This window comes from Gopherus flavomarginatus, chromosome 7 (genome assembly GCF_025201925.1).
Source record: "Gopherus flavomarginatus isolate rGopFla2 chromosome 7, rGopFla2.mat.asm, whole genome shotgun sequence".
Classification (NCBI taxonomy): domain Eukaryota; kingdom Metazoa; phylum Chordata; order Testudines; family Testudinidae; genus Gopherus; species Gopherus flavomarginatus.
Genome location: NC_066623.1, coordinates 77,142,371 through 77,158,093, shown reverse-complemented (window position 1 = coordinate 77,158,093; position 15,723 = coordinate 77,142,371). Strand labels below are relative to the sequence as shown.

At 40.1% G+C, this 15,723-nt stretch overlaps 1 protein-coding gene across 1 annotated transcript in view; it reads right to left on the bottom strand.

Moving 5' to 3' along the window:
* Window positions 1-15,723, bottom strand: part of COL11A1 (collagen type XI alpha 1 chain) — a 228,243-nt gene that overhangs the window by 77,337 nt on the left and 135,183 nt on the right. Inside the window, exons 38-41 of the mRNA XM_050963625.1 lie at window positions 14,850-14,903; window positions 12,557-12,664; window positions 10,691-10,780; window positions 10,343-10,396 (exon numbers count right to left, since the gene is read on the bottom strand). Of these exons, the coding sequence (XP_050819582.1) occupies window positions 10,343-10,396; window positions 10,691-10,780; window positions 12,557-12,664; window positions 14,850-14,903 (306 nt within the window). The remainder of the gene's footprint in view (window positions 1-10,342; window positions 10,397-10,690; window positions 10,781-12,556; window positions 12,665-14,849; window positions 14,904-15,723) is intronic.

Below are 15,723 nucleotides of genomic sequence, written 5' to 3'. Positions count from 1 at the left end.
TTTGTGTATACTCTAACATCTTTTAAGTCCAGCCATTCTGAGGCTACTGAAGCATCCATAAGTTAAAATAATGTTCTTAATGTCCCAGCTGACTCTGCACTTTGCAGTAGCACAGGTGTTGTGTAGTGCTTATGGACTTTCAACAACAGGCTGAGCTCTCCTTTAAATATGTCAGCTAGGCACAGAGCCAAGATTCGTGACCTTTCAGAAGCTGAGCAGGACTTGGATCTTTTCTGCTGGATTGAGCTGACTAGAAAAAATGTGTATATAAAAACCCTCAGTACTTCACAAATAGAGAGAGCCCGCTCGGATGGACTAATTGGGAAAATTCTGATTTTCTTCTGTCATGTTTATGCTCATTCTAAATGGACAGATATCAATTAGTCTTGCCCAGGGATGGAAGGGGAGAGAAGAAGCAGAGGGATGATTCTACCTGCCAGTTCCAAAAAGGAAGCAGAAGTAGTGAGGAGCATTCAGAGAATGCCAGGATAATATGGATTAGCCAATAGCACAATCCCATCCAAATCAATGGAATCCTGTATAGCTCATATTTTGATGTTGGTAGACAACTATTCAGTAACTGGGTTGAAACCATCAATTACTTTACATATCACCAAACAGTAATGATTGTAAATCCTTATCGCCAGCTGGGCTGGTCTCAAATCATGACCCGCTCGTAAGATTCTCCATATCCCATTACCAAACCAATGAATTGTCCTGTTCCATCAATTTACAAATTCCTAGTGTTAAGAGCCAGAAAACACAGCAACAAAATTCAGCTGTGACCCCTCTAAAATTTTAGCTTGGCTAACTGTGAGCTAAAGAACTTGCCTTAACACTAAGACATCTATGACACTCCCAATAGACTTCCTGACAGCACTTTAAAAATACAGAGCCAGATTCTACACAATAGATTGGCAGAGAGTTGGGAAGGAATAACCCCACCCCTGGTATCTTCCACACAGAGACTGGCTTGTTTCCTCCTGTGCCATCACAGTATTGAGACCTTGCAAGGAGTCTGGACATGGCATTATGCCCACTCCATGCCCAGACAGCTGAGTTGGACAGAGAGGCTGGCATATGCTGCACCTTCTTCAATGCTGGTACAAGAGTGTGTGGCTGAGAAATTCTAGGAGGAACTCTGGCTCTGCAAGCCTCTATTCCTCCTAGGTGCTTCGGGTACTGTGCTTCTCCTCTCTACCCCTTTCAGTGTGAACAGTGGGTAGGGCTGTATCTAGCCAAAGGAAAAGGAGCGAAGTATAATATAAACCCTTCTCTGGAAGTGCAGATAGAGTATATGGCCAGTGGAAAAGGAATATTTCCTCCAGAGAATCACAATAAGGTTCTACAACTGCAGAGCACAACAACAAGAAGATTCTGTGGACTAACAGCCATGGTAACTATATTGTCTTAGTTAAGTCCTTTTTCAGTGGAATTGATATTAGCTTTAGTTTTTTCAACAACAAATACAGCATCTGAACATTTTTTCAGCTGCAAAAGTTAAAATTATTTTGCTTATTAAAGTTAGGTTTAATTTTGTAAGAGGTAAATAATCTTCAAAACTAAATTATGGGATGTTTAAAACTACACGTTATATAAACTGAAGGACAATAACTCATGTTGTATAGATCTTGATATGATTTTTTAAACAATCATTTTAAAAAGTTAGTCCATAGATAGTTAAAATGTTATTTATACTTTCATTAAAAGAACAGATAAAAGTAAGGTTCAGAACATTTTAAAAATTTGCATAATTAATACAAAGCATAGCCTGGGTTAATTGCTCAATATATCTTTTCTGATACTACTATAAGAAATCTGAAGGGGAAAAATCTAATGGGTTTAATTTGGAACATAAATAGTTCTCTGAAAAATAACTGAATAATTTAATTTCAAAATGTGTATTCATCACATGCTATTTGTGTCACTAATAAATTATGTCAGGAATACAGCTACAATATTCTGCAAGACCTTCATCATGTTGCTTAGTTGCTTGGTTTCTGTGCCTTGCTTGTAACCTGTTTCCATTTTTTAATTATATTAAATAAGGTCATTCTTTTAATAAGTAAGAGAAAGGTTTAAAAAAAAAGAAACAGATAATCATGATATGCATAAATAAGGTTTTAAAATAGAGTTATTTCGCCTCTAGCAAGCCTTAAAAATATCTTATAGCCCTTAGAACACTGGGGTCCAGCATATGCATTTATAAAATGACTCCCACGAAAGCTCTGATCAGATCCTATCCTGTATCAGCTGCTCCAGTCCCCCAAATACCTCAACTCTTCTTTCAATGCCTGAACCTGCCCCGAAAAGCACCTCATTCCCCCAGAGGCATCCTGATCCCTTTTCACCCAATATCAGCAAGCGTCAGGAGATGCCTCATCTTTTCAATATTCTAATAATTAAGCACGACTGAGGCTTGCTAGCTCTTGGACGGGTATCCTGTGATTCCACATTGTTTTCTTCTCTGTCAGTCCAATTCTATTACTCTTACCCATGCTGAATGGTATTCTTTCCAGGAGCAAACCTACTGATTTCTCTGGCACTACTGTTACAATAAGGTCTATATGGAGAAGGGTGTCAGAACAGGGCACTGTGATGACAGTGGCTGCTCCAAATCTTTTTACATATTGTCTTTAAGAAGATTTTATTTTGCAAGATTGTTCAGTCAATATTTGTACAGGGATCATACACATTTGTATCCTGCCAGGTGAGCAAATGATGATTCTTGGCATGGTTATCCCGGCATCCTGAATGTGATTCCTACTGCTATTATTTTGATTCCTCAGGCTTCAATGAATATAACAATAAACATTCGCTAGCCTGCAGCCATACCACTATGGTCTGTGATCTTGTCAGATATCATAATCTAAACACATTTAGATCTGCTCAGTTCTAGACTGTGACATTACTGGGGGGGAAAAACTGTTTTGTTTTTTAAACACACCAGATGGCAGCCACTGTGCTGGTATCTATAGAACCTGTTCATGGAATTCTGGTAGCTTTTCTACCCTACCCACCCCACAGCCATATTTTACAGTTATTTTGCATACATTTATCTTTACTACTCTTACTAGATTTTCATTTCACAAAAGTTAGGCATGTCAGAGTATGGATTCTGCCCATTAGCTGGGGTAAGTGTCCTAAATATATTGACTTTGTTTCCTCCTCTCACTTTTCTGGGGAAGAAGCTGAGGTGAGATTATTCCACTATATCCTCAGGCAAGAGATGAGTGCCTGAGAGTTAAAGTAAGAATCTGCTTTTGCAGCCTTGATATTACATAGATGGACACATAGGCCCAGTTCAGAAAAGCATTTAGGCACATGCATAAGTCCATCCCTAACCAGCAAAGCACTCAAATTCTTGCATAATGTTAAGGAAACATTTAAATCCCAATGAAGTAAATCCTACCTAAATCAATTGGGACTTTAAGCACATGAGTAAAAAGATACAGATTGCTGAATCAGGGTTACAGAGAGTATAATACTATTGCACATGTGTGAATATGTAATGGAAAGATACAATGGGGCAAAAGGACAATTGCTGTAAGAATATAAGCTCTAAATTTCTCGACTTGTGTGGTCAATTTACCATGATACTAACATTATTTCTGCATAGAATATGAGATGGGTGTGACTAATGTGATCCTGGGTACGGTTTGGTTTTTGCAAAATATAAAAGTTAAAAGTTGTGCAGGGGTCAGATTAGATGATTGTAATGGTCTCCTGGTCTTTATCAAATCTATCGATCTTCTCCTCCAGTTCTCTGTGCTTTCTCCAATTCTCCCTTCTTCACCTTTTCCACTCTCTCTTTTTTCATTCTGCTGCTTTATGTAATAGTCTCATTATCCCATCAAGCACACTTTTATTTATCTTAATCCCCTTTGAAACCCATTTTGAACCCTCTCCTCCTTTCATATTATCATTAATCATTCTTTTACCTTTTCCTTTATTGAATGAGTGTACGAACTGTAACCTCATTAATGAATGTGACTTTATCTGTTTCTTTTTGTGAAGTGCCATGCAATATAAAGCACTTGTATACATATTTTGTCATAGTAACAATATTTTTTCTTAATTAGCACATTTATTTAACATGATCAGCCTCATGACTGAAATTATTATCAGATAGAGGCAGATAGCACTAACTTTGGCAACATAACTAACTTTGTAGCCTATATCTGACTAGTTCAGTATATGACCTGGACATCCAGTACCCAAATGAGCTAATGAGGCATGACTGCCTGAATTTCCAAAGAGCTTTCTCTCATCATCATTCAGCATGCCTTGCAGCAGCATGAAAAAGGGAGGAGGAACAGCACCAATCAGAAGATAAAGAGAGCAGATAGAACAGTGGGGAAAAAAGAAGAAAACATCTTGCTATTGAGTATTCATTGCATCTCTCTCTTTTGTCCAGTTCACCCTAAGCACAGTAATTAGCATGCAATGTGTTCTGAAATGGTCACTCACTGTGGTGTACTTGAAGCTGTACAGAGTTTATGATTTTGTATATTCTAGTTATTTGGGAGCAGTCAATGTTGGCAGGTGTGGCAGAGACCTCCACAGGGACTAATCCTCTTCCTATTTTGTATGGTGAGCAAGTATTCCACTTTTACTAATCCTCTCTAGAAAATGACCGACTGTGTGTTAAGCCCGTACTGCCTAAAATAAGTAGGAAATTATTTTAGGGCCATATAATTCCAATGATCTGCCCCTGCAACTCCCACAAACAGCAGTGAGTTGAAGCTCTAGGTCTCATTGTGGCCCTGAGATAAATACATGTTGCACCATGATATCAGGTGCATCCTTATATCTTCTAACTACCTGCCAATTCCAAAATTCATAATTCATAAATACAGAGATATAATATCAGTCTAATAAAATTTAGGACCTTCACTGAGATTTGGGATATCTGTGGGTGGGGTTTGATTCTATTCGTGCTTCAGGTAGTCTCTGCCTTCCAGGGCCAGGGATTACCCATCTGAAGGTCTGAGAAAGTAACCTAACCTTTGACAAAGACGTCCCTGTTCCTCCATATTCACCACTTCTATTACCTGCCTTCTAGAACATCCATTACATCATAATGTCTCTAGCAGCCATTTCAGATTGCTCAGATTATGGTTGAAAATTTGGTAGTCAAAACTTTGAATTCTTTAAATAGTCTACCTACAAGAACTCAGTGTATATTAGAAAAGAGTGAAATGTTTGTAGAGAAATTATATGGTGTGAATATAACCAGGAATTTAAATATTACTTATTGTGAGCAAAAGCTGATGTTGTACAGGGTGAATAGTAAGATTTCTATTTGTTTCAGTTCTTTGAGGAATGTGCTTACATACCATGGTGGGAAGGAAAGAAGGAACTGAACATATCAAAAGCAAGCTACAAATTAAAGAACTATCACGCTACTTCTTGATGACATTCTAGAGGAAAGAATTAGCACACAAAAATGTTACTGCAGCACTTTCCCAAACCTAGGGATATCCCAAAACCAAGAGTTTTCTTTATATGTTTTGTTTTTAAGCATTACAAAAATATAAATTGTAAGAATATATATGAGCTTTATTGTCAAAGCGTATATACTTTCAGTTCCTTTATTGCAGAAAGGGTTTGTGTCAATTTACTTTTCCACTTGGGCTCATCGAAAGAGAGAGAAGTGCAATAAGCAGACAGCTGTCAAGAACTGCAAGATGCTCATTTGAGCATAAGTGTACCAGCTTTTGCATCTATAGAGTGCTCTTGCATTAAAATGACAGCAGAAAATTAGGTTATTTAAAAAGTCTGTATTCTATTTTAATACCTTTCATTTCAAAATTCCCAGGAACTACAGTACAAGATGTGATGGAGAGCTCAATAGTAGAAAGTAAAAGCCTAAACATAAAACAAACACTTGGGGATATAAAAATCTCTTGGCCTTAGACTGGCCTTGCAAAATTCTACAGGACCACATCTTTCTGATGACTGAGTAAAATGTCATTACTTTTACAGTCATAAAGAAAGGCAGGCAAATCTGCTTTATGACTAAGTTGGTAATAAGTCTAATGGAAAAATAAAACCTAGGTCATAGGTATAAACATGGTTTTAGAAAATGATTTTACACTGGTTTACACATTAGCCAGTCAAACCATATTTAACACCAGATTCACTGTGTTTAGGCAGAGTCCTACGAGTTTCAAAGCCCAATGTAAACAAGGTCATAATGACAATGGTTGGTTTTGGTGATACAAGAGATTAATAATCATTAAATAATTTTACTGAGCATCACTGTTCTAAAACAAACAACTATGAGATTATATTTATGTGCTACTCCTCCATTCCTCGCACAATCCAAACTTCCATGTATTTCAGTGAACAGTTTGGAGATACAAGGAAAGCATGACAAAAACAACTGAAGAGAGTTGGCAGTTTTTCAAAGGGACACTATTAAGGGCCCAAAAGCAGCTATTCTGCTGGGTAGGAAAGATAGAAAATGTGGCAAAAGACCACCTTGGCTTAACCACAAGATCTTGCATGATCTAAAAAATAAAAAGGAGTCACATAAAAAATTGGAAACTAGGACAGATTACGAAGGATGAATATAGGCAAACAACAGGAATGCAGGGGCAAGATTAGAAAGGCAAAGGCACAAAATGAGCTCAAACTAGCTACAGGAATAACGAGAAACAAGAAGACTTTTAATCAATACATTAGAAGCAAGAGGAAGACCAAGGACAGGGTAGGCCCACTGCTCAGTGAGGAGGGAGAAACAGTAACAGAAAACTTGGAAATGGCAGAGATGCTTAATGACTTCTTTGTTTTGGTCTTCACCGAGAAGTTTGAAGGAATGCCGGACATAGTGAATGCTAATGGGAAGGGGGTAGGTTTAGAAGATAAAATAAAAAAAAGAACAAATTAAAAATCACTTAGAAAAGTTAGATGCCTGCAAGCCACCATGGCCTGATGAAATGCATCCTAGAATACTCAAAGAGCTAATAGAGGAGGTATCTAAGCCTCTAACTATTATCTTTGGAAAATCATGGGAGACAGGAGAGATGTCATAAGACTGGAAAAGAGCAAATATAGTCCCCATCTATAAAAAGGGAAATAAAAACAACCCAGGAAACTACAGACCAGTTAGTTTAACTTCTGTGCCAGGAAAGATAATGGAGCAAGTAATTAAGGAAATCATCTGCAAACACTTGGAAGGTGGTAAGGTGATAGGGAATAGCCAACATGGATTTGTAAAGAACAAATCATGTCAAACAAATCTGATAGCTTTCTTTGATAGGATAAAAAATCTTGTGCATAAGGGAGAAGCAGTAGATGTGGTATACCTAGACTTTAGTAAGGCATTTGATATGGTCTTGCATGATATTCTTATCAATAAACTAGGCAAATACAACTTAGATGGGACTACTATAAGGTGGGTGCATAACTGGCTGGATAACCATACTCAGAGAGTAGTTATTAATGGTTCCCAATCCTGCTGGAAAGGTATAACAAGTGGGGTTCTGCAGGGGTCTGTTTTGGGACCAGCTCTCTTCAATATCTTCATCAATGACTTAGATATTGGCATAGAAAGAATGCTTATTAAGTTTGCAGATGATACCAAACTGGGAGGGATTGCAATGCTTTGGAGGATAGGGTCATAATTCAAAATGATCTGGACAAATTGGAGAAATGGCCTAAGGTAAACAGGATGAAGTTTAACAAAGACAAATGCAAAGTGCTCCACTTAGGAAGGAACAATCAGTTTCACACATACAGAATGGGAAGAGACTGTCTAAGAAGGAGTACGACAGAAAGGGATCTAGGGGTTCTGGTGGACCACAAGCTAAATATGAGTCAACAGTGTGATGCTGTTGCAAAAAAAGCAAACATGATTCTGGGATGCATTAAAAGGTGTGTTGTGAGTAAGACACGAGAAGTCGTTCTTCCACTCTGCTCTGTGCTGGTTAAGCCTCAACTGGAGTATTGTGTCCAGTTCTGGGCACAGCATTTCAAGAAAGATGTGGAGAAATTGGAGAGAGTCCAGAGAAGAGCAACAAGAATGATTAAAGGTCTTGAGAACATGACCTGTGAAGGAAGGCTGAAAGAATTGAGTTTGTTTAGTTTGGAAAAGAGAAGACTGAGAGGGGACATGATAGCAGTTTTCAGGTATCTAAAAGGGTGTCATAAGGAGGAGGGAGAAAACTTGTTCACATTAGCCTCTAAGGACAGAACAAGAAGCAAAGGGTTTAAACTGCAGTAAGGGAGGTTTAGGTTGGACATTAGGAAAAAGTTCCTAACCATCAGAGTGGTTAAACACTGGAATATATTGCCTAGGGAAGTTGTGGAATCGCCATCTCTAGAGATATTTAAGAGTAGGTTAGATAAATGTCTATCCGGGATGGTCTAGACAGTATCTGGTCCTGCCATGAGGGCAGGGGACTGGACTCGATGACCTCTCGAGGTCCCTTCCAGTCCAAGAATCTATGAATCTATGACTAGGGTTCTGAAATAGGAATTCCACTGTGTTTGTTTAATGGCATTTATCGTCATTGTTTGCTGAATTTTTGTTAGGGTCTGTCACAGTGCAGCTGCCCTTTATGGGAATTTTGGGCCCAGTTTGCCCATGGCTGCCTTATGAAGGCCCCAGGTGACTGATTAGTAAACAAGCACCTGTAGCTAATGAAGGTTACCCAAGCTCAGTTACAGGGGAATTCCAAAGGGATACAGGAAGCATCTGTGGAAAGGAGTTGCCAGGACAGGCCTAAATAGGGAGCCTGGCAGGTGAGCTCTCTGAGGAACCCATGAGAATTGGGAGCCTGTAAGAAATGATCCTAGAAAGCAGAGAGTCCAAGATGGAGGGCTGTAGTCAGTAGGTGTCCAAGAGGGCTTGGTTCTCAGCCAAGGGTCTCCCAGACACTGGCTAGAGGCCTGTCCTCACAAGGATCACTCACCACCCCTGAAGAAGAATAACAGTAGATGGACCTCCCCAGACCTGTAAGTCCAGATAAAGATATTACTCTGGTAAGGGCAAGAGGCCTAGCACCAGAGGTAGGGATTGGAACCAAGAAAACACCTGGAGGAGAGGTGAGAACTGGACTCAAGGCAGGAGGGGAGGAGGTCAGCTGGTCTAAGAATGAGTTAGTCTCCCAGTTGAGATGATGAGGTGAAAGATTTATTTATGTTCTACGCTGGGGTTTTTTTAATGTTGATAAATGGTGCCCTCCATATGGAGGTGTCTTTTAGCATCTAATGGACTGTTTGGACTTGTTGATACTCTGGGAGAGGAAAAAAATCAAGTAAGGGCTCACCTACAACACCACACCAGCCTGCATGGGGGTGTGCTGGGTCAGTCTGGCATGACCAGGTATTTCTACATTTTTTCCCCCTGAAAATTTAAGCTTTCACTGAAGAAAAGTAATTTTTTTCAATGAAAGGTCAGTTTCTTAGATGTGACAGCATTAATGCCTTTGTATATCTGGCAATATATCACCCATGGTACTTATTTTAAATAATTTCTGCAACGAAGATTAAGATGTGACCCATTCCTTAAAGCCTGTGATGTAAAATTAACTGTCTGCTGAGTTCTGCAGGCTAAGTGAAAAATCCCAACTGAATCTGCCAGAATAGTCTGCAGATGTTTCTTATTTCAGACAGTAACAAAAAGTTGTACAATAGTTAATTAGAGAAACAAATACACAGTATGTGATGTAACTCCACAGTGTAGAAATGCCAGAAAACATGGGGTGCACAGAGGAGTTATCATTTACTAGTCTTTGTGGACTGCAATTTCCTTGCAGTCTTATTTAAAACTAAAAAAAAATAAAAATACTACTTAACTTGTTAGGATGAATGGAAATTCACATCTATATTGGTATTATTGTTTAAGTGGCCAGACTGAAAAATCAGCAAGACAGTTGTGAATATGATTCACAACAATGGCTTAAAACCTTTTAACAGAAAATTGAGATTCTGAATAGCACAGCAAAATCCATTCAAGTTATAGAGGTCAAATATGTGGTGCACAGGAGTTATACAAAGGGAATGTAACATCAGTCAGACTGGCCATTACATCCACAGTTTGTGGCTTTTCCTTGGTAAGGATTTTTTTTATGTCTGTTAATAACTAGTCTAGCTGGGTAATGCTGAGGAGCAAGTCAATTCTGCACCTACTGATAGCAGCAGGTTTCAGATATTTTGATACATACATTCCTTATGTATGTAGGCTCATTAGTACATTCAATAACTGATTGATTCATGTGAATGACAGAGCTACCTTACTGTTTTACAGTCTGTGCTGATGAAAACAAAACAGTGTGTGAAGACTCAGAATGGAGGTTATTTGTATTTTCGTAATGCTGGTATGGTTACTTACAGCTGGGCCAGGTGGGCCTTGTGGGCCTTCTCCTCCTTTCAGACCAGCTGGACCCTGAAAAAGGAGAGAAGCATGTTGTTCCATTTGAAAAATTAACCAGTTTTTTATTTTGCAACATATTTAATATGAAGGATTTAAACATCAAGAATTCACTGCTGAATAAATTACCACCAGTGAATGGATAGTCATTGGAATTTAACCCTCCGGGGTGCCCATTTGGTATTTTCATATTGCATTCATTTTCCAAGCACAGTGGAAAACTTCCTGTAATAGCTTAATTCATTGTTTTCCAGCAACAATATATAAACACTGTACCCACAGTTATCTGTGCTGGTGTTTATACTGTACCTGAGCACCTGGAAGGCCTCTTTCTCCTGGGAAACCACGAAGACCTGGTGGTCCATCTTTTCCAGAGATACCTTGAGGGCCTGGGTCACCCTGTGAAAATGCAGAGGTTTCAGAAACTGCAAATGTTAGTTACTAATTAGTAAGGCGACAATTTTAGTCACAGAGGTGGCAGAAGTCACGGAATCCATGACTTCCAGCAACCTCCATGACTTCAGCCTACGGTGGTGAGGAGCTCCAGGGTAACCCTGCCACCTCTGGCAGCCCCTGGCACTCCAAGCCAACACAGGTGGTGAGGGGAAACCCCAAGCTCCCAGCTGTAGTAGGTGGTGGGGGCCCACAGAGATGTGGGTGGTAGAGAGACTCCGCTGTTCCCATCTGCCCAGACAGTGGGGAACCCTGCAGCTCATGGCCAATTTGGGCCGGGGGGAACCCTGAGCTCCTGATGATGTGGGCCACCAGAGCAGTCAGCGGTGGAGGTACCCCACAGCTCCTGGCTGCCATGAGCGGTGGGGGCACCCTACAGCTCCTGGTTTCTGTGGCTGGTGGGGGGACCCCTGGATCTGGGGTGGCAGGGATACCCCACAGCCCCTAGCTGGTGGAGACACCAGGGGGCCCTGGAGCTCCTACCCACCATGCAGCTCCCTGCTGCAGGCGGTGGGACCTGCAGATCTTCATTTTGTTACAGATATTTTTAGTAAAAGTCAGGGACAGGTCACAGCTTCCATGAATTTTTCTTTATTGCCCATGACCTGTCTGTGACTTTTACTAAAAATATCTGTGACAAAATTTTAGCCTTACTAATTAGCGCATGTATAATGAAACAGAAGACTCTGGTTATAATCAGTGACCCCCAAAAAAGGACCATCCATTCATCCATCTCTCCATCCAGCTATTCAAGTACTTTATGGCCCTCTTCACCATAGTATGTGAGCACAACAGTACTGCAACAAATTTTAAATAATAAAATATATTAGTTATGGCAGAGTTTCCCAAACTTGGGATGCCACTTGTGTACGGAAAGCCCCTGGCGGGCCGGGCCAGACCGGTTTGTTTACCTGCCTCGTCCTCAGGTCCGGCCAATCACGGCTCCCACTGGCCATGGTTTGCTGCTCCAGGCCAGTCGGGGTTGCGGGAAGCGGCAGCCAGTACATCCCTCGGCCCGCACCACTTCCTGCAGCTACCATTGGCCTGGAACAGCAAACCGTGGCCAGTGGGAGCCGCGATCGGCCGGACCTGCGGACGCGGCAGGCAAACAAACTGGCCCAGCCTGCCAGGGGCTTTCCCTACATAAGCGGCGTTCCAGGTTTGGGAAACACTGAGTTATAGTATATAAACAAACAGTTATTAATATTATCATAGTTTCTTTAAAGAAACATTCCTGGAGGAAGTTACTCTCTTATCTACAAAGAAAAATTAAATAAAATCTTATACTATTTTCTTGATCAATGTAAATATTTTTTCAAACTTTTTTTCCCTCTTTCAGCAAAAGAGTAACTGAAATTGTACAATGTGGTCAGTGCCACACAGAGATATGTCCCTGAGTTCCAGTACAGATCTCCAACTTGACCTGAGCAAACAGGTTGTATATGTACAATCTTCCAAACTAAAAGGGAGGTTCCATGCAAACTGCTGGTCTTAAACAAATTAATGGCTATCCTTGTTCCTACTGAAATTAATAGCAAAATGATCAAGTTGGAAGTCTGACCCTTATGCCTTTGGCAAGTTGCTGAAGAGACCTTCCTTGGGGAAAAATGTGTTTGTGCCTATTTTATTCCATACTTTCTACAGTTATGAACAGTATCTTATTTTAAACAATTATCCCATCTATCTCCGTGTGACACCTTCCTTCCAAAAGCCATGACATACCTTAGCACCTTCTTTTCCTGCAGCACCTGGGAGGCCTTGTTCACCTGGTGGGCCTGGAGGACCAGGATGACCTCTTTCACCAATTGGGCCAGTCTCACCAGTAGGACCCTAAGAACAGAAGTTAAACCTCAGTTCCCCTAACCAATTTAATTTTTGTTTGGCTGGCTTTTTGTGGGCAACCTGTTCCCCACTTTTTCTCAACTCTCCTCCTACCCTCAGTTGTTCCTAGGATCTGGGATGTCACCACAGTTATCATTGGAAAATGTGCAGTCCTCACCTTCACCTGCAGACATTTGTTCACAAAATAGTTTAATCTTTAAATAATAAAGCTCAAACCCTCTTCTAGCTGCAGATACATGTGTGAGTTTCCATAGGCTGCAATTATGGCCCTGCTTCCCAAGTACTGAATGCCTGAACCCCATCGCATTTCTAATGCATTGGAGAGAGGACAAGAGGTCTCCCACCCTCTGCCTGCCATGGAGCACTGTTCTGTAGTATCTTCCTGGAAAAATATGGAGAGGGGTGGCTAGGCAGATCCACTGAAACCTCCCATGGAGAGAATGCAAGGTCCCCAGAAAAACAGATGCAGGGATCAAAGACTTAATCCACTGGCTTTTTTGCATTTGTTGTATTTAAGTGGCAATGAGTTACAATACTGTATTCATGACAAGTGCTTTTCAGAAGAATGGAAGTTTGCCAGACATCATAACATAGATGTTTGGTTGCCTATTGGTGCTCAATTCCAAAGTATAATGAGAGAAAGAATCTCTGTGAATCAGTATTGATTCTAAGGTAAGGGTGAGAGTAGGCAGTAATAATAATTTTCAGAAGGGCTTTATAATTCTGATTTCTAACATTGTAATTACTATTTTTAATCGATTCACAATGTTACTTTGGTGTACTAGATAATACCACATATGGTACAATTTATGCCCCAAGAAGTGCATTTTCTGTTAGTAGAGGTTGTGACGGTGGATGCTAACACTTAAGCAAGTATGGAAAGATCCATATGTATGGAAACCAAATGCAAGCAGTATCAGTGGGCCCAGGGAATATTTGCCTATGACTAAACAAAGGAGCAAAAATCACACTCAGTAAAATATATGCTGTTTTGATTAATTGAAGTGATGGAACAGAAGACAATTGTTGCATCAAACAGACTCAGATGTCACCTGTAATTAACTACAGAGTACTACAAAAAGATCTGTTTCTAAAAGATTTAGTTAAAGCTATATAATCTGTATCTCGAATGGAACATTCTGCCCTTCCCTCTTCGTGTTTTTCTAAAAAGAATCCCTAAACCCAGTTTAGAAAGTAAAACCATTTTCTACAGAAAGATTGTGTCTTGGCAGTATATGCTGTGACGTGTGTTAATACTAGTTCTGGTTCTGGTCAATGAGTAAATGGGGAATATATTATTCAGCAAATGTCACTAGTGGTGGTTATAAGATATATTCAGCGATATCTCTACCTATTGGACCAGTCAATTACTGTGGAGGACAAGAAAAAAATGCTATTTTTTAAAATGATTAACAAAGTTAAACCTCTGTAATCCCCTGGGTTAATCTAATATTCTTTCTGGAAAATCTCTCTTAAGTCGGGCCTTGGGTTCTCTTTTACAGGGGCTCTGCGGTATGTGGATAATGGATCTCTTGAACCATCATACATTTGCCTGTGGTAAGAGATACTTAAACTTTTCTTAAGTGATCCAGCCCCTCTCCAGTTAATATGCTTTGTTTCTCAGATTGGCAGTGCCTGTGTTCTATTAACTTTGTCTCCAATTTTGCCTTTGCTAACCTCTTGTATGGCTATTGCTAAATAGGATAGGTGGTAAGGGAAAGGGTTAGTGTCATGAAGGGCACTTAAAGGAAGTAACTATATAAGTATAATCAAATAAGATCATTAAGTAAACCTCACACAAACCCTAAAAATAATTAAAATGCTTCAATCTAAAATAGTACAACACAATATGTTATTTGCTCTTTCTAAAAAGAGTTCAAAGTAAGGGGTCCTATTCTTCATTCTTAACTCTTGGAGAACACCTACTTTGCACTCATTGAAATGACTACAGGTGATGAAATACAGTGGAGGTCTAACATCTTTGTTTTTTGTGGAGTTTGATTCTTGCTTAAACACATTTTGCTAAATTTGCTGTAAGTAGTTGGGTACTGCAGGAGTTAACATGTCCATCAGTGTATATTATATACTCACAAACAATAGCTCTTTACATTATCCATAAAAAAATCTTTAAAGTGTTATCAAATAGTTAGATATAACATTTAAAATGCTCTACCTGGGGTCCAACAACACCACCAGGGCCTGGGGGTCCAGTTTTGCCTTGAAAACCCTGTGGAATGAAATATATAATATATAGTTATACATGGCAAGGTATAGATGAGCCAAATTCAAATCTATGTTGAAGAGGTGAGAGAGAAGCTCCATGTTAGGGGTTCATCCTCAAGAATACATACGGATATATCTATTATTCCTGTGTATACCTAAATGTGAAAATTTCAAAACTCTGTCCTTTCCAATCATTCTCAGCTGTGCTTCTACAGAGCAATCATAAGAAATGCCAGTAACTTTTACAATTATCTCTCAGTAAAATTTATTAGGTGATTCTGAATGCATGAGTGATATTGTTGAAACTCAGCTAAAAATACACATAGACACATATATTATGAACTCATAGCCAAGACAGACAAATGACTATGTAAAGAAAGGCACGGATGGAAGATTAAAGAGTGGGGGAAGGTGATGTGGAAGGGACATAAAATCGAATGAAACACAGATCTAGAGAAGATGTGATTTTTTTCCCCCTATTGCAGTGTTTCCCAAACTTGGGAAGCTGCTTGTGTAGAGAAAGCCCCTGGCGGGCCAGGCTGGTTTATTTACCTGCCACGTCCGCAGGTCCAGCCTATAGCAGCTCCCACTGGCCATGGTTTGTTGCTCCAGATCAATGGGGGCGGCAGGAAGCAGTGGTCAGTACATTCCTCGGCCCACACCACTTCCCGCAGCTCCCATTGGCCTGGAGCAGTGAACTGCAGGACCTGTGGACGCAGCAGGTAAACAAACTGGTGTGGCCCACCAGGGGCTCTCTCTACACAAGCGGCATCCCAATAGAGATGGGACAGGAGGGCTGCACAGGGAAAAAAGGAAATAGTGAG